The sequence below is a fragment of the Biomphalaria glabrata genome, chromosome 16 (genome assembly GCF_947242115.1).
Source record: "Biomphalaria glabrata chromosome 16, xgBioGlab47.1, whole genome shotgun sequence".
In the NCBI taxonomy this organism is placed as follows: Eukaryota; Metazoa; Mollusca; class Gastropoda; family Planorbidae; genus Biomphalaria; species Biomphalaria glabrata.
In genome coordinates, this window is record NC_074726.1 from 28,985,311 (window position 1) to 29,004,062 (window position 18,752).

Consider the following 18,752-nt stretch of genomic DNA (forward strand, 5'->3'; position numbering starts at 1 on the left):
TAAGGACACTCCCCCTTATTATAAATACTCTCCGCAAGAGGTTCTCGAGTCTACTGAACATCTGCTGTACTGGGACAGGCCTATTCTGACCGACAAAACGGTAGATTTCAATCGCCCGGACCTGCTGTTCATCGATAAAAAAGAAAAAAACGCTACCATTATCGATATCGCCGTACCACTGTCTCATAATTTAAGAAAAACTGAGATAGAAAAACAGAGAAAATATGGGAACCTGGTTTGGAGATTAAGCGTCTATGGAAATTGTCCAAAATAACAATATACCCCATTGTTATATCAACCGAGGGGATAATAACAACTGACCTCACAGACACCTTCAAGGCCCTTAACATTCCTAGGAACATCTTCGTTGCCTGTCAGAGGGCGGTACTGCTGCAGACCTGCCACATCACCAGAAAATTCCTCACTGGAAACTGTTAAAGGGACTACGATGAATTTTGTTTCTCTTTAGCAAAACTCGACCCTGGCAGCGCCAGAGAATGACTACTCGTTCATTTCTAACATAATAAAAATAATTGGTAAGCAATATACTAGTGTTTTTTTTTAGAAAAAAATTATGCCTGTTTTTATTTAATTGTTTAATTTAATAGTACGGTATGAATGCACTAGTTAAAAAACATGAATTAAAAGTATGAGTATACAGTAAATTCGAACTCACTTTTGTTCGATTCTGAATTGCAATTCCATTCCTAGAGTAATGCGATTGTTTTGATCACATTATTTCAGTAAACAAACCCTAATTTGTATTTCACCCAAAGATGGACAATGTCTCTTGTAAGTATTCAAAGTAAAATGAACATATGGCCGTGGAAAAAACAGCTTCAGATAATAATTGATTTTCTACTGAAAACCTTTTTAGCTCCCTTGAAGTAGATTTCAAATCTTTAGTCAGGACAATTGCGCTGTGGCAAGTCATCAGGCTTCCTTGAAGTTGACGTCAAGCAGTCCGTCATGACGCTGTAAGAAATCTTAAAGTTCCTAGACTCATGACCACCAATACAAATTCAGAATGTCTGAAGATTCAGCACGTTACTCGAAATCCTAGCACGTGACATGGCTGACCAATGGCATTCCTCTTTCAACCAACCGGAAGTTTGAGGACCTCGTTCTCGTTCCCCCCATGGAGAAACATGTGCACTTAGTATAGTCTTATGTTTAGAAATCATGGAAATGTACTCTTAATTCAGATACTGTATGGCTCAATTGGGGCTCCGTCACACTCAACTTACCGGTAGAGGACCAAATTAGTATTCTTGAATCAGGGCTCACGGTTACCTTGCTACGCTACTGCTCAGGTTTATCGGTCCACCTGTTAATCGGACCAGCAGCTTATTCGGACCCAATTCTTAATTAACCAAATACGGTTATTAGAATCAATGGGGGTCCGATTAACCGATGGTCCGATTAACCTGATTCAACTGTACATACAAATGCAATATGTTTTATTAGACAAGTGTTCAACTGTCTAAATTTGTAGAACTTTCTGTTTTCTCAAGTGATAGCCATTTTTATAGCATAAAAGTTACATCACAGTGAGTAAGAGCTAGTTTGTACTATACTAAACTGTACATCTTTAGTTGAAAAATATTGGATTTTACCTACATTCTAAGTTTCACCTGTATTTAAAATTGATTTTTTTCCGGTCTTTTTTTTTTCACAAAGCTTATATCAACTCACTCTGTCTGTCTGGTAAAAAATGTGTGTATGTCATTTCTCCCAGACACAATCTCGGAATCAATCTGAAATTTTGCACAATTATTTCTTTTACCTGACAACACAAGTATCAATAAGAAAAATATTAAGCTATTAATTAATTAACTATTGGTAATTAATTAATTTTTGTTTGGTGTCTCGAACAAAGGAAAGAAATTGTAATTGACTGAAGTGGTGGAATAAGCTGAATTTATAGGTCGTCCTCTGTGGCTTAGTGAATGTAGGACGAGACTATAAAAACAATTGAGGACCATACAATCTTCCATGTTCATAAGCTCTTTACTAGCAAAGTGGTTACCGTGTTGGCTTGAGATGCCTGAGAAAGGCTTAGCCCACGAGTTCGAATTTAGGTCGTTCACTTTTTTTTTATAAATACATTTAAAAAGCGATCTCCAAGATACCCCGTTCTTTCATCCCCCACCCCTTACCAACTGGTCCAGACAAGTGATCGATCAGAGCGTACTGAGAAAGCTAAAAGCATAACCTTGCGCTAAACAAAAACAATCGGTAAAAAAAAAATAATCTTAAAGATGTTTTATTGTTTGTCTAGACCTATTACAAGTTTAATAACATGACTGATCCAAACTAATTTATACAACTACAGTACATTTAAGCTTTGTTGTTTGTTTTTTTTTTAAGTATTTTTTTAATTTTACTTGTTAGTGATAAAATAATTCCATTTACTTTAAATCATTTTCAGAATAGGTTCAATTTCATTACATTTCTTATAAACACTGTGAAAATGTTAAGTTGGTCAGAAAATAGGAGTACATGAAATTAAACACAGAATTACATCAACCAGATACCCAATAAAAACACAAATGTATTACCTAATTTCTTGTTCAGTTGCCCAGCGTTATTGTCCTTGTCTACAAGTAAACCTTCCACTGTAGAGTATAAAGTTACATCAGCGTCATTAGGAATTAGGATATAGTGTATTGGAAAAGATAACTACTATCGATTTGTGGGAGAGAACTAGACAAAAGCCCATAGCCCAAGACATCACAAAACGAAAATGGAGCTGGATAGGACACACCCTGCGAAAACCAGCTACCAATGTTGCAAGGCAGGCACTGGACTGGAACCCACAAGGAAAGAGGAAAGTGGGCAGACCCAAGCAAACCTGGAAGAGGTCAGTCATCAGTGAAGCTGAGGGTACTGGAATGACTTGGGAGCAGATGAAGAAAGCTGCTCAGAACCGAGTTCGGTGGAGAGGTGTGGTTGCGGCCCTATGCGCCCCTGGGAGTACACAGGATTAAGTAAGTAACTATTGGAACTTAGATAGATCCTCCCGCACTGTACGGCGCATTGGGAGGCAAGCTGTCTCCACAAAGATCTGTTTGTCGGAGAACATGTCCCTCAAACCTCACGCGACGCTCTGTCACAACCTAAGTGGTCGACTCCTTGTTCGGCATAGGATGTCCAACTTTTCTTGTGTGTTTTTGTTCTAAATAAATCAAATATTTGCCTTTGAAAAAAATGATTTGATATGGGGTGAGGAGAAGGGGGGGATATATTTAAAACAACACCAAACACGTTCTACCATACTTGACACCTAGACATTGATCATCTGCCAGTCTGACCTTGACCCTGAACAAAAGCGCAGATTTTTGGCATAAAGTCACCGCTCAAGGCTCATGTGAATGATGTGATAAATAAGTCTGAGACGATAACTGAATGACTAACAGTCTCATGGACTCAGTATACCTTATAATTCTGGTAGCACTCAGAGGCAGTAGTTAAATCTCAAAAAAAAAATAATTCAATAATTCAATATAACCATATCAATATAAATAACCTGGTGTATAGTTATCAATCACAACATGCACATTTCTTATTCCATACGCTAGGACTAATTCTTCACTAGAGGCGTTAGAGCTTGGAATGGGTTGCCTGAATCAGCCAGGATTACCAACGACTTAGCAGAGTTTACCACCCTGATTATGCACGACACATGAAACGCGTGGGGCGTCATTATCTTCTCCTTTTAAGTAAATACCGTCGTTTATAAGATAAGATTAGAAAATATACGGTAAGACAAGTGTTATGATAGGATGAGGAATTAGGCGCGAAAACATTTATTTGCTTCATAAAAAGGGAATTGTTTGTTTAGAGACAGTGACGTGATTGTAAAAAACCTGACTAGGATTTGGAGTGAAGCGAAAGTAAACAAAGAGCTTATGTATCTGAGGTAGATATTTTCAAACTAAGTCGACATTCGATGGTTCCATTCACTACAAATTAAACTTCTTTTTCTACATCGTCCATCATCATCAGGCACCTTGTTGACCTTTCACCTGTGTTATTTAATGAGTTGAGTGTTACCTCCTTTTAGACTGCACAAGACACAGCGCGGAGGCGCCTAACGAAATATACACACTACAAAAATATACAGGGGTGCGGTGGCTGAGTGGTTAAGAGCTTGGCTTCCGAACCTGGGGGTCCTGGGTTCTAATTTCGGTGAAGATTGTGATTTTGAATTTCGGAATTTTCAGGGCGCCCCTGAGTCCACCCAACTTTAATTGGTACCTGGCTTTAGTTGGGGAAAGTAAAGGCGGTTGGTCGCTATGCTGGCCACATGATACCCTGCTCGTTAACCGTTGGCCAAAGAAACAGATGACCTTAACATCATCTGCCTTATAGATCGCAAGGTCTGAAAGGGGAACTTTACTTTTTTTTACTAAAATATACGTGATATGTAAATATCAATATGAGTGATACTACGATATCAACAAATATGCTTGTAGTCTCTAGATTTGCAAATCCTCTGGGGGAAATATGTTTTAGTATATAAAAACAAGAACTTGTAACTACGTACTAGATTACGATAGTTACTATTTGTGAATCGCGTGACCTGATAGTTACAGAATTGTTATTCATTGTTATTGATATAATTATAATTTAACTGCATTTTGACATTCGACATCATGAAATGAGATCATGGCGTAATAATCAATGTAAAAACATTTGTTGTTGTTTATTAACACAGGCAAGCAGTTATTTTTTCATAATATATTTATAGATGCTTATATAATACGCCCTAGCAGGCCAGGGCCCTCCATAGTCTGATGTGCCACTTGGAGGAACGGATGGGTTTTTATACTTACATCTAGTTTTCTCCCGCTCCAACAAAACAGAAGCACTAAAATTTTTCTCTGGAAAAAGAAAAAGGAACAAAAAATTAAATTCTAATGGGAAATAACAAACCACAGACCTACATACACACACGCTAACACACACACATACATAAACACACACACACACACAGACACACACATGTATATATATATATATATATTGTTGGAGAGAGACGGTGACCAACAAAGATCTAGATAGCGAGAAAACACGGGCCTCGATTCTTGAAGCAAAGCTTGACACACGGAAAATGACCAGCTCCTCTACTGTTGAAGCGAAAGCCACCTTGACCTGCAATATATATGGACGGGAATGTCTCTCCAAAATAGGGCTCCAAAGCCATATGAAAAAGCGTTGGAGATGAACCATAGTCGTTTCACGACTGAAGGAGGCCAATGAATATATATATATATTACATATTTCTTGGACCGGCCCTTAAATTCTAGTATCACTTTTCTCTCCCCCACCCTTTTTCGCCCTGCCCCTAAAAAACTTTGACAGTTATAATCTGTTCCATCTCATCGACACGACCCGCTTTATGGCGCTATCCCCTTCCAAGCACATACTTTCTGCCCATGAATTCGATTAAACGGTATCACTTCACTTATTCTCCCTACGCCTTAGAAAATAGTCCCACTTACATTCTCTGAGTTTTCATTGACTTTTCAGCTAATTATCGAACTATTCCGAACGCTCTCTGGATACTTTTCCGACAGGAGCTTCTTTTTATTATTGCTTGCTGTGCATCGAACACTCACATAAACTTTTGTCCTAATCCACCCCTCTCCATTTTAACGCTCCCCTAACATAATGTAGGCCAGTTATTTCTTGTTCGTAGTGTTACAGTAGAACGTCCGCTTATATCGACCCCCCCCCGGACACACAAATATATCCTTATAGCCTGTTAATTCCAGTTTCACTTTTGTAACTTTGTCCCCGTCAGCACCCCTAAAAATGGTTCACATAGAATCGCTGTCTTTTAAGTACATAGATAGATAGATAGATAGATAGATAGATAGATAGATAGATAGATAGATAGATAGATAGATAGATAAATAGACAGACAGACAGACAGACAGACAGACAGATAGATAGATAGATAGATAGATAGATAGATAGATAGATAGATAGATAGATAGATAGATAGATAGACAGACAGACAGACAGACAGACAGACAGACAGACAGACAGACAGACAGATAGATAGATAGATAGATAGATAGATAGATAGATAGATAGATAGATAGATAGATAGATATACAGACGTACAGGCAGATAGAAAGAGAGATTGATTCGTTTGCTATGATTGAAATAGCTGGAAGTAACTGTATTACGCGTTTGTAGTTAATAACCATTGTTTGATTTCACACATTGCCTGACACATTCATACATTGTCTGACACATTCACACATTGCCTGACACATTCACACATTGTCTGACACATTCACAGGTTAAACTTTTATTGCATCATTCAAGGTCAACGTCTTCAGTTCTGATCATTTCGTTTTTTAACGGTAGCCATAACGTGTAATCAATATCGACGCTTTATTGGCTACAACCATTGTCATCTCTCTCTCTCTCTCTCTATCTATCTCTCGCTCTCTCTCTCTCTCTCTCATTTAGTGCCTGAATATGTTAGAGTATTGTAACGTGATTTATGCAAGTCTTTCTAAACTAGTCTGAGACGCACTCTGAGACGATAAATATTTCCTTCGCGTTCCCTTAGTCCAGCGGCTGATAGCATCGTAAGCTCGTCAACCCCTTTTTACAATCCCCCACTCTGACGCGACCCCCCCCCTTCCCACGCACAGATACAGCAATAAAAGAATAGACAATAACAATCCATAGTTTCGGTGGTCTTAGGCGACCCCTGGTATTGTCAATCGACCCCCCCCCCCAAGGGGGTCGCGACCCACAGGTTGAGAACCCCTGCCTTAGTCAGATATAGCACTAGAGGGGACAGGAGGGGCTCGTTAGCCTTGGCTGGCTACCCACCTAAGAGAAGTAACGATCTGTTTGTACATCTCCTGAGCCTTACGTCTAAGCCCCAACACGGAAAAACACCCCAAAAAAATATATAATTAAAAAAAAAAATACAATAACTCTTTTTATACAACTTATAGGGCGATTATTTTGAATGAATGATATATTTTTTATAAAAGGCAATATTTTTTTACCCCGGACTATCCCCCCCCCCCACCCGCCGAAAGATCCGCGTTAAGCGAATGTATAGATCTACTAACCTGTATAATAATGCAATGTTAGGCCTTTACATCTAGGCTAAAAAAAAAGATGCGCAAAATGTTTCGAAACATTAATTTATTAAACTCCTGAATGAATTCGGAAATACATTTATTTCAATTTTTTTTTTAGTTCTCTAGCCAAATTTATTTTCATTTTTTACTTTCGAAAATTATGACGGTCAAACTAGAGTTTTTCCCTATTTTGGCCAACGCTCTAGTAATTTTTTTTCCAGGGGTATACATCAACTGTTAAATTTAAAGGAAAATCGCAAGAGCCGTTTTGGAGACCCAGGTTTTTGAGCCAGCCCAGCCAGAGATTTCCACGAAGTTACGATTTGAAAAGAGGTATTGTAAACATTTACCTATTTGCTGTATAAGCTCACTGCTCTCCTTAAGACGTTCCTGAAGTTCATTTTTTTTATTTTCTGAAAAAAAAAAAAAAAAAAAAAAAATAGAGTGAATTTTTTTTTAATGAATTTTTGTGATGAATTTTTAAATAAAATGTCATCTATCTTATCTTATCTTATCTTATCTTATGAAATATAGACGTTACTTTAAAAAAGAAAAAGATTACTATCTACGCGTGTTCCTAGCTCAATGTAGTCATGCATGTTAATCAATGACTTAAATTCTTCCAAGTCATTAGTTTTCCTGGCTGACTCAGGCAACCCGTTCCATGCTCTGATCGCGCTAGGAAACATCTACAATTATAATAATAACAACTTGATGTCAGCCAGTAGTACTAGAAGCTAGAGACACATGCCATCCGAAGAAGAAGAGTCGACTCAGCACGACATTAAGTTGAGAACAGTGGCGTGGCCACTTGAGGGGTCCCCCAAAGGAGTGTCCGAAATGTGTTTTTTACAAAGCCATTATCTCATGTCATAATGTCGAATATCAAAATGCAGGGGCCTTTAAAGACCAAGCCCCCAGGACCAACGAATCCCTAACTACGCCACTGGTTGAGAACCTTCTTTTTCTCTAAGTTTGCAAATACAATGTTTTAGATAAAACTTTTATTTGTTTTTTTTTAACAAGGCATTCCCTTTATTTAAAACGATATTCAACAAGTTCAACATAGGTCAATGTTTCCCAAACTCTTCCCCTAATGGAACACTTCGCACATTCTGATTATTTAGCGAAACAGTGTATTCTTTTTTTAGAGACATTGATTCTCGTGATGGAACACCCATTTAGGTCTCGCGGAACACAGTTTGAGAAACACTGACATATGTAAAAGCACAACAAATATTCAACAAGGAGCTAGCATATTTAAAAATATATTGTAAAACTATAGTACGAACAGGTATACAAAAACAAGTAGAGAACGAGCAAGTATAGAATGAAGAAGTATAGAATGAACAATTATAGAATGAACACGTATAGAATAAACAAGTATAGAATGAACACGTATAGAATAAACAAGTATAGAATGAACAAGTATAGAATGAACACGTATAGAATGAACAAGTAAAGAATGAACACGTATAGAATGAACAAGTATAGAATGAAAACGTATAGAATGATTAAGTATAGAATGAACACGTATAGAATGAACACGTATAGAATGAACAAGTAAAAAATGAACAGGTATAGAACGAACAAGTATAGAATGAACACGTATAGAATGAACAAGTAAAAAAAGAAAAAGTATAGAACGAACAAGTATAGAACGAACAAGTAAAAAACGAACAAGTAAAAAAAGAAAAAGTATAGAATGAACAAGTATAGAATGAACAAGTATAGAATGAACAAGTATAGAACGAACAAGTACTAAAAGGAAAAGTATAAAAAAGGACAAGTATAGAACGAACAAGTAAAAAAACGAACAAGTAAAAAAACGAACAAGTAAAATACGAACAAGTAAAATACGAACAAGTAAAAAAATGAACAAGTATAGAACGAACAAGTATAGAACGAACAAGTATAGAACGAACAAGTATAGAATGAACAACTATAGAATGAACAAGTATAAAAAGGTCAAATATAGAACGAACAAGTATAGAACGAACAAGTATAAAAAAAAGAACGCTCCTTTACAAAAGAAGTCTAGTACAGGTACCGACCACGTTCGATTGAAAACATAACCAAAATTTACCTAAATCTTTACTGATCATGATCTGTTTGTTTTCCTCTGCCAGTAACTTTCCTTCTACTAATGACAAAAAAATGACATTTATTAAAATGATTGGTTCACGTGACGTCATCAGTGTGTGTGTGTGCGTGTGCGTGTATGTGTGTTACTGTGTACAATTCCTGAAAATATCGATGTGGGAGTGTGTGTATTAGTGTATCCATTTACTAGTTACACGAATTCAATTAATACATCTAGACTCTATTTATAAATCATTCATGGTGGATGGACTATAGGAAATTCTCGTTAGAACTTTTATAAGCCATAAGAACTTCAGTAGTAATGAACGAAGTCATTATAACCTGGGTTGTAAGTCAGAAATCCTAACAAAATCAAGTTTAAATCAGATGAAACAGCTGTAGTAGACTTGAGTTATAATAATAACATGCTGCCATTACGTCCGTACTGACTGGTCAGCTGTCCGTCTGTGAACTCAAAGTGATAGACTCAACAAATAAAATAGGTGTGGGGGGGGGGGCGGTTGTACCTCTGGAGATATACCCACACAGCTAGACAGACGCCTAGTCTTCGTGACGTAGTTTAAGGGATATATTAACATGTTAGCTAACTGAAAAATACAAGGTAAAAAAAATGTGCCGGCCATTGCTGATATGTATGTAATGCGAATTTATAATGAAAAGATTCATTGCAATTTATATTAAAACGCCTTGTCTTGGTAATAAAAGATGTTTGGTGCATATTCATATATTTTGAAGCATATAATTTTGTTTTAAATATAAACTTTAATATATTCCATAAAAAAAACATTAATCCAACCACGTCCACTTTATACATATTAATTGAAATGTAGGCACTACTGTGTATTTTTTACTATCCGGCCAACTATCCTCCAGTGAATTTCGGCCGGAGCTGAATAAGGCCGGATAATAAATAGATTTATGGCCGGATTTGGAGCCGGTGCTATTTTCAGGTGCATCCCTAAAATATATGAATATATATAATGTCTTGTGTTATCAAAAATTCTAATCTATGACTTCCTTGGAATATAAAAATATCTAGAGCTACTTACACGATTTTTTCTCCTTTAAGAAATTTTCTGTCGTATCTCGAAACCTTTCAGACAATTTTTCTGATATAAGCAAAGATTTTAATGAGTCACATTGAGTCATATTTTTTTTCCTTGTAAACATTATGATGTCTCCTCATCCCCCCCCCCGCCCCCCACCACCGAAACACATTTTCCTTTGACCTATTTAAGATCTTAATCTGATGATGACAATGACAATGAGAATTGAATGCATTTAACGAAAGAAAATGGTAACACAACTTTGCTGACGACCCATCACTCACACATGTTTTCACACTCCTATTTATACTGTTAGGAGGCGCAGTGGCTGAGCGGTAAAGCGCTGGCCTTCCGAACCAGGTTCCCGTGTTCGAATCCTGGTGAAGACTGGGATTTTCAATTTCGGGATCTTTGGGCGCCTCTTAGTCCAAAATGGGTACCTGACATTAGTTTGGGAAAAGTAAAGGCGGTTGGTCGTTGTGCTGGCCACATGACACTCTTGTTAACCGTAGGCCACAGAAACCGATGACCTTTACATCATCTGCCCTATAGACCACAAGGTCTGAAAGGGGAACTTTACTTTTAACTTTATTTATACTGTTATGCACCCCCAGTGCTGGATTTACCTATAATATCTATATGTATTACAAACTATAGGTTATCGCCCTTGCATTCTTTGGGGGCGGCCCAAATCAAATCTAAGACACTTACCTATTTCGTAAATAAGAACACCAATTTCTTTCTCCAAGACGTCTTTCAAGACGTCCTTCTTCTCTAAGAGTAAGAAAAACAAGAATCGGATCAAATATTTGTCACCATTTAAACTTTATGTCAGTGGCGTAGCTAGGATTTTTCCATCATTTGGGGGGTGGGGCTTGACCTCTTTGGGGGCCCCTGAATTTTGCGTAATATTTAATGTTTAATATAAAAACACTCATTTAGGGGCCCCGCTCAAGTTGGGCCCCGGGAAGATTTTTAAATTCTCCCCCTTCATCCCCCCACCCTAGCTACACCACTGTAATTTGTGCTGCATAGTAGACCTACATTCTTGTAATATATATTTATAGCCAGTCATTGCTGAGTTAGTTTCTGTAAAGCTAATCTATGTACTGACCGATTACTAGCCTTTGCAACCTACATGTTTAAGAATTCACTTCAATCAAGAAGCACACACACACACACACACAATATATCATTCCTCTGATGACTCAGCAACACACTATTTACTTATGAATGACAGATTTTTTTTAAAATTAAGATTTTTACCCCGCCCCTATTCACTTGAGTGTGTTTGTATGTGTGTAGTCGCTGAATGTTGTCTGTTGTATGTATGTGTATTTTTCTGTTGTGTTGTCTTTATATGAGAAAAGAGTCCTTGTAATCACAACAAATTTCCGTAAGGATCAATAAAGCAGTCTTAGTCTTAGTCATAGTCTTATGTGGTGACGGTTGGAAGAGTTTGTGAATGATGCAACATAGGTGGCATTGTCGTCACTTGGTATTAGGAGAGACAACTCCAGAACGTGAGACTGAAAGGTTGTGTTATTGTAGTGAGTTCGATTTTGTTAAAGCTATCATTACTAGCGTCTTCTACAGTTATTTGATCTCATATTAACTTGATTCTGTTTCTATTACAAATAAAGTTCTAGTTAGTATTGTTGACAAGGAAGTTATTCAAGTTATTGGAAGCTTTTTTTTTTATTTAAGATATATTTACGATATATTTAAGATATATATAGGTTATATTATGTGAACTACAGATGTTAATAGCACACAACGAGGCCTCTCTTTTAATTTATTTTTTTTTTTTGCAATTACAGCTATTAGTAATAATTAGATCATTATATCTTATATTTAATATATACCATGCATAGGAAGCACCTCAAAATTAATAGGCGTCAGAGGGTTAATTCAAGCTACGTCAGTAGTACGATGAAATAAATTTGTTTACCCTTTAAATCTTACATTTTGGCCTGTGATAAGAGACATGACATGATATGGTAAATGTAAAATTGCGGGGCCCCTGCCAAGACCGGATCCGAAATGTGGCAATCGGTCTAATCCGCCTGAGGCTGGCCCTGACTACAAGAGAAGGAAAACTCGAAATCCAAACCTTTACTGTCTTGGGGATATATTCATTTGAAATTGTCAGGAAGAGTTTAGCCGAAGGCTGTAGTAGGCCAGCAAAACTAACCAGAACTCCTTCTGCCGGCTTGCCTGTTAATTTAAAAGAACTCCCTCTGCCGGCCTGGCTGATATCCAACAAGAGATCCTTCTGCCGGCCTGGCTGATATCCAACAAGAGATCCCTCTGCAGGCCTGACTGATATCCAACAAGAGATCCCTCTGCAGGCCTGACTGATATCCAACAAGAGATCATTCTGCTGGCCTGACTTATATCCAACAAGAGATCCCTCTGCAGGCCTGACTGATATCCAACAAGAGATCCCTCTGCAGGCCTGACTTATATCCAACAAGAGATCCCTCTGCAGGCATGACTGATATCCAACAAGAGATCCCTCTGCAGGCCTGACTGATATCCAACAAGAGATCCCTCTGCAGGCCTGACTGATATCCAACAGGAGATCATTCTGCTGGCCTGACTTATATCCAACAAGAGATCCCTCTGCAGGCCTGGCTGATACCCAACAAGAGATCCCTCTGCAGGCCTGACTGATATCCAACAAGAGATCCCTCTGCAGGCCTGACTGATCTCCAACAAGAGATCCCTCTGCCGGCCTGACTGATATCCAACTCTGTGGAAACATCAATAGCCGGTGATCTTTAGGAAGCGTGGGGCACACCGTGCTGCCGTTATATCTTGCTTTAGATTTGAGGACCTCCAAAAATGTTGGAGTCATTTTTGTTAGGAAGATCGTAAGCTCAGTTTGCCATATTAACAATTCTAATAAATTTGTACAAGCCTTTAAACGTAAAGAGATAAATTGTGTTTATTGAATTTGGTTTGTAATACTAAAGTCTAGTAGGTCTTTAATTTCCTGATATGGATAACAAATGGATTCCAATGTTTTAAGTTTTCTATATTACATTTTCACAGTAAAAAAGAGGTGCAGTCTTATTATCATATTTTTCTACAGGCTTTACATTTTCGTACTTATATATAGGAATTATTTATTTAAATTTTGGAGATTACACCGCATCCACACATCAGGCAGGCATGCTCTATAGCTGGACTGGAAATCTCTTTTGCACTCCTAGTGTGTAGATCAATACCTAGTGTGTAGATCAATACCTAGTGTGTAGATCAATATCTAGTGTGTAGATCAATACCTAGTGTGTAGATCAATATCTAGTGTGTAGATCAATACCTAGTGTGTAGATCAATACCTAGTGTGTAGATCAATACCTAGTTTGTAGATCAATATCTAGTGTGTAGATCAATACCTAGTGTGTAGATCAATACCTAGTGTGTAGATCAATACCTAGTGTGTAGATCAATACCTAGTGTGTAGATCAATACCTAGTGTGTAGATCAATACCTAGTGTGTAGATCAATACCTAGTGTGTAGATCAATACCTAGTGTGTAGATCAATACCTAGTGTGTAGATCAATACCTAGTGTGTAGATCAATATCTAGTGTGTAGATCAATACCTAGTGTGTAGATCAATATCTAGTGTGTAGATCAATATCTAGTGTGTAGATCAATACGTGTGTAGATCAATACCTAGTGTGTAGATCAATACGTGTGTAGATCAATACGTGTGTAGATCAATACCTAGTGTGTAGATCAATACCTAGTGTGTAGATCAATATCTAGTGTGTAGATCAATATCTAGTGTGTAGATCAATATCTAGTGTGTAGATCAATACCTAGTGTGTAGATCAATACCTAGTGTGTAGATCAATACCTAGTGTGTAGATCAATATCTAGTGTGTAGATCAATACGTGTGTAGATCAATACCTAGTGTGTAGATCAATACGTGTGTAGATCAATACCTAGTGTGTAGATCAATACCTAGTGTGTAGATCAATACCTAGTGTGTAGATCAATACCTAGTGTGTAGATCAATATCTAGTGTGTAGATCAATACCTAGTGTGTAGATCAATATCTAGTGTGTAGATCAATACGTGTGTAGATCAATACCTAGTGTGTAGATCAATACCTAGTGTGTAGATCAATACCTAGTGTGTAGATCAATACCTACTGTGTTGTGTTCACAAATTTTTAATTAGTGGTAAAATAAACAAACCTAATTTTTGTTCCAAAGCAAAGTTTCGATTCTCTCTAGCAAGAGTAAGCTCTCTTACTGAAATATAAAAAAAAAAAATTGTAAGTGAAAAATATGTGTTTAAAACATTAAGTAGTGTTTCGCTTTGCTTGAGTTTGTGTTTCGTTGTGTTTAAGTTGTGTTTCAATTGTGTTTAAGTTGTGTTTCGCTGTGTTTAAGTTGTGTTTAAGTTGTGTTTAAGTTGTGTTTAAGTTGTGTCTCGTTGTGTTTAAGTTGTGTTTAAGTTGTGTTTCAATTGTGTTTAAGTTGTGTTTAAGTTGTGTCTCGTTGTGTTTAAGTTGCGTTTCGTTGTGTTTAAGTTGTGTTACAATTGTGTTTAGGTTGTGTTTCAATTGTGTTTAAGTTGCGTTTCGTTGTGTTTAAGTTGTGTTTCAATTGTGTTTAGGTTGTATTTCAATTGTGTTTAAGTTGTGTTTCGTTGTGTTTAAGTTGTGTTTCAATTGTGTTTAAATTGTGTTTAAGTTGTGTTTCGTTGTGTTTCAATTGTGTTTAAATTGTATTTAAGTTGTGTTTAAATTGTGTTTCAATTGTGTTTCAATTGTGTTTAAGTTGTGTTTCGTTGTGTTTACGTTATGTTTCAATGTGTTTATGTTGTGTTTCAATTGTGTTTAAGTTGTGTTTCGTTGTGTTTAAGTTGTGTTTCGTTGTGTTTAAGTTGTGATTCATTTGTGTTTAAGTTGTGTTTGCTATGCTTAGGCTGTGTTTAGATTGTGTTTAGATGTGTCTTTAAAGTTTGAACAAAGAATCGCTGTAAACAGCTCACCAAACACAAAGAAATAACCATTGAACATGTAAACATATTCCTATGCAATGAACGCGTTGAATCGATTCACTTTATTGACAACCTTTGTACGCTTTAAAGGGAAACTCCGATGGTTTTGACAACTTTTGATATAATATGTGTTTTGATTTACAGATAATGAATATATTATTATTTTGTTTTTATTTGCAATAATAGCTTAGTAATTGATATTTTTCTGACATAATTTTCCTGCGCATCCAAAACGGTCAGACTTTCGCCGGGTTTCTATGTGACGTCACGCGTGCCTATTAAATTAATCTATTGACTTATTGTATAACGGGAGAGCATACAGTAAAGTTTACATTCTCGTAAAAGAAATATATCTTCGTCTAGATCTAGATCTTGTAAGCAAAGAAAAAAAATGCGTGTTAAAGGAGATTTACATGCTTGACTAACCACGGCAGTGTGTATCTTCTCGCCTGACCACTCAACACACAACAAACACTATCGCTTGGTTGTCTTGTCATGACCGACTACACGTAGCCTCGACTAGCCTTACATTGACTAGCTATGCTGACCAGCCCTATGCTCCCCTGGGATTAAGAGTTAGAGAAGGTTAATGAGGGTGTCATGTGACCAGAATAACAACCAACCGTCTTTACCTTTCCTCAACGTATGTCAGATATGTTAGAGCTGGGTATATATAGCTCCTCCTTCGTGGTCGAAGATGAGCACATTTCTCATTTCCTATGGACTCGAAGATGGCTGTAAAGTCCAATCCTCGCTTTAAAATGTGGCATGGGTGGGTTAGGTCAGTTGCAGATAGGCCTGCTTCTTCTCTCAGCCTTTTGTTGATTTGGCGCTCTTTCGCCCTGGCCACTCTTCTCGCTTCAAATCTTGAGACTCCGAGACTCACAGCTTCTCACCATGAGGAGCAATCGAGAGCTAGTGCTTCCCAGCCGTGAATGTCGATATCTCATTCCTTGAAGGACCTCTTGAGAGTGTCTTTGTAGCGCTTGTATTGGCCTTTTTTGGTAGATTCAGAGGAGCCCTAAGGATCCCGAAATTAAAAAATGCCAGGATTCGAACCCGGAACTCTCTGGTTCAGAAGTCAAGCGCTTTAACACTCAGCCACCGCGGCTCCATGGGAACCACTGGATATTGTCAAACACTAGATTCCACTTTATAACTCCTAGGCAGCATCTTTAGCCAGCATGTGTAATCTTTGGTTTAGACCAGCGGTTCTCAACCTTTTAATCTCGGCGACCCCTTTTTATAATCCCCCACTCTGCCGCGACCCCCCCCCCCCCCCACATACACACACACATACAGCAATAGAAGAATAGACAATAGCAATACATATTTTCGATGGTATTAGGCGACCCCTGGCAAATCTTCAGTCGCGACTCATAGGTTGAGAATCCCTGGTTTAGACAAATGAACCTTTTTAATATCATCTTAATTGATAATAAACCTGATTTAGTGTGGGCTGGGTGTTTCCTCAGGCTTTTCTTTAAATATATAATCCCCGCATTTCAAGGGAGTTTTCGGTCTTGGCAATTTTCTCCAATACTGACATAAAAGGAAACATCTAGGTCTGAAGACTTTAACCGGAATATCCATGGGACAAGGTGGGGTTGGCCAATGGTCCATTCTCCGCCATCTGCAGTAGAAAGCTTAAAGTGGACTGTGCCCTGGGTATGCCATGTGGAATCGTCACATCCTTGATCCAGGCCCCTTCACGATATCACATTCACCAGATCCAGAAAAAAAAACACTTCATGATGGGTTTATATTTAGTATTAGAATGTAGTGAGACAAGGACCTCCGTCTGGTGTAGTGCAATCCAGACCTCCGTCAAAAAGGACCTAGAGGGAGGGGGAAGGTCCACTATTATTCACTTAGTGAAATGCAAGTGGAAAGGCAGTGGGGTTATTTATTTCTCTTGGTCATTTCCAAGCCCCGATACCCACACGGGGGAGTATCACTACAGAGTGGAGGTTTGGAGTCAGAGTTTTCCTTCTCCTAGATGGGTTGCGTTATTTAGGCAGACGTGCCCCATCAACACGAAGCTAAACTGGTTTTGAGGCGCCAGATTATATCATTCATGTCCAGACTATTGTTGTGTTTTTATAACCACATGATTTATCGTATCTGCACTAGAGAGCATGACATCAAACTTTGTACCCCAAAAAAGTGATACGTCGAAAACGCACTTGAGTAGAGATGGAGGCTGCAACAATGGGTCCACCTCCACTAACCCAGACATTAGCAGGTCATCCACTTGATGGACATGATCTTAGCAAACTGCCAGTGGGGAAAAAATTGCAGTGTGCTGCTGGTCATCCAACTGGGTGGGAGTGCACAGGATGCAAAGTTGGACTGTGTCCTGAGTGTTTTGCTAAATATCACAGACAGTTGTGAATTATCATTCTTTCTACTTTTACAACTCTTTACATATGTGTGTGTATGTATTTTTTTTCTTAAATTTTTCTAAATGTGGTGTTTTTTTTTTCAAGTTTTATAAGTTGTGATTCTCACGGGTTAAATTTGTATTGTGCTTGTTTAAAAATGGTTTGTATGATTTTTTAAACATTTTTTTTTATTAATATATGTTAATTGTCTGGACTTAATTAAATTCCTTATTCAATTAGCTTTTCAAAAATGTATAGGTTGAATAGACTACGATATGTATTTTGGCTTCTATAAGAAAAATAAGCAAGTGGGTATCCAATGTTTGTAAACACAAGAATGTTAATCCCCATTTTCAGTGCACTCTCTGTAAAATAGCTGAGCACTTGAAGGGTCAAGTGATCAGAGGGGTCAGGGACTGGAGGGATGGGTGCTCGCCTCTGTCACCCCACTCGGGGATCCGTTACTGTGTTTATGTCAAAGATATACTAAATAAAGACTTACAAACGTGTGCTTCTTTCAACAAGCTGTTTGCTGCGTGGATTGACAGCGGCTCATCTGAAACAGACAGTAGGAGTGAAATATTAGTCTCAAAACCTGATGCTCAATGTAGATAGAATTGTAATTCTCTTTCATACCTTAAAGTGTGATTTTTTTTCCCCCAAATAAGTCTAGAAAAGGGGAGATAACTCAATAAATTAACATAACAACTAATAAAGTATAAAATGGTTAAGAGTTCAAAGAGGATTAAACTTCTTTTATTTTTGTTTGTATATCAATTGTTGCATAAATAGTAAGATAATTCTTTATAGCCAATAGAGGAATGTTTACAGATCAGTGGCGTAACTAAGGGGGGGGATGGGGGGGGGAGAATTTTAAAATCCCCCCGGGCCCCCACCTAGGGGGGCCCCCAAATGGGTGTCCGAAATTTATTTGTAAATACATAAATTAATATGTTTGATAGACAAATAGTGTCAACGGGTGTCTTTTTTTTTTCAACTTTTATGGATTAAATTTATCACAAAGACTAAACCTAGATCTAGGTCTATCAGTACGTTGATTTTGTTGACATTTT

The 18,752-nt window shown here is 37.7% G+C and overlaps 1 protein-coding gene across 1 annotated transcript in view; it reads right to left on the bottom strand.

Moving 5' to 3' along the window:
- LOC106079830 (myosin-6-like) overlaps nucleotides 1–18,752 on the bottom strand; it is a 65,723-nt gene that overhangs the window by 27,414 nt on the left and 19,557 nt on the right. Inside the window, exons 13-20 of the mRNA XM_056014591.1 lie at nucleotides 18,182–18,235; nucleotides 14,485–14,541; nucleotides 10,982–11,044; nucleotides 10,274–10,333; nucleotides 9,208–9,264; nucleotides 7,472–7,534; nucleotides 4,839–4,886; nucleotides 2,562–2,618 (exon numbers count right to left, since the gene is read on the bottom strand). Of these exons, the coding sequence (XP_055870566.1) occupies nucleotides 2,562–2,618; nucleotides 4,839–4,886; nucleotides 7,472–7,534; nucleotides 9,208–9,264; nucleotides 10,274–10,333; nucleotides 10,982–11,044; nucleotides 14,485–14,541; nucleotides 18,182–18,235 (459 nt within the window). The remainder of the gene's footprint in view (nucleotides 1–2,561; nucleotides 2,619–4,838; nucleotides 4,887–7,471; nucleotides 7,535–9,207; nucleotides 9,265–10,273; nucleotides 10,334–10,981; nucleotides 11,045–14,484; nucleotides 14,542–18,181; nucleotides 18,236–18,752) is intronic.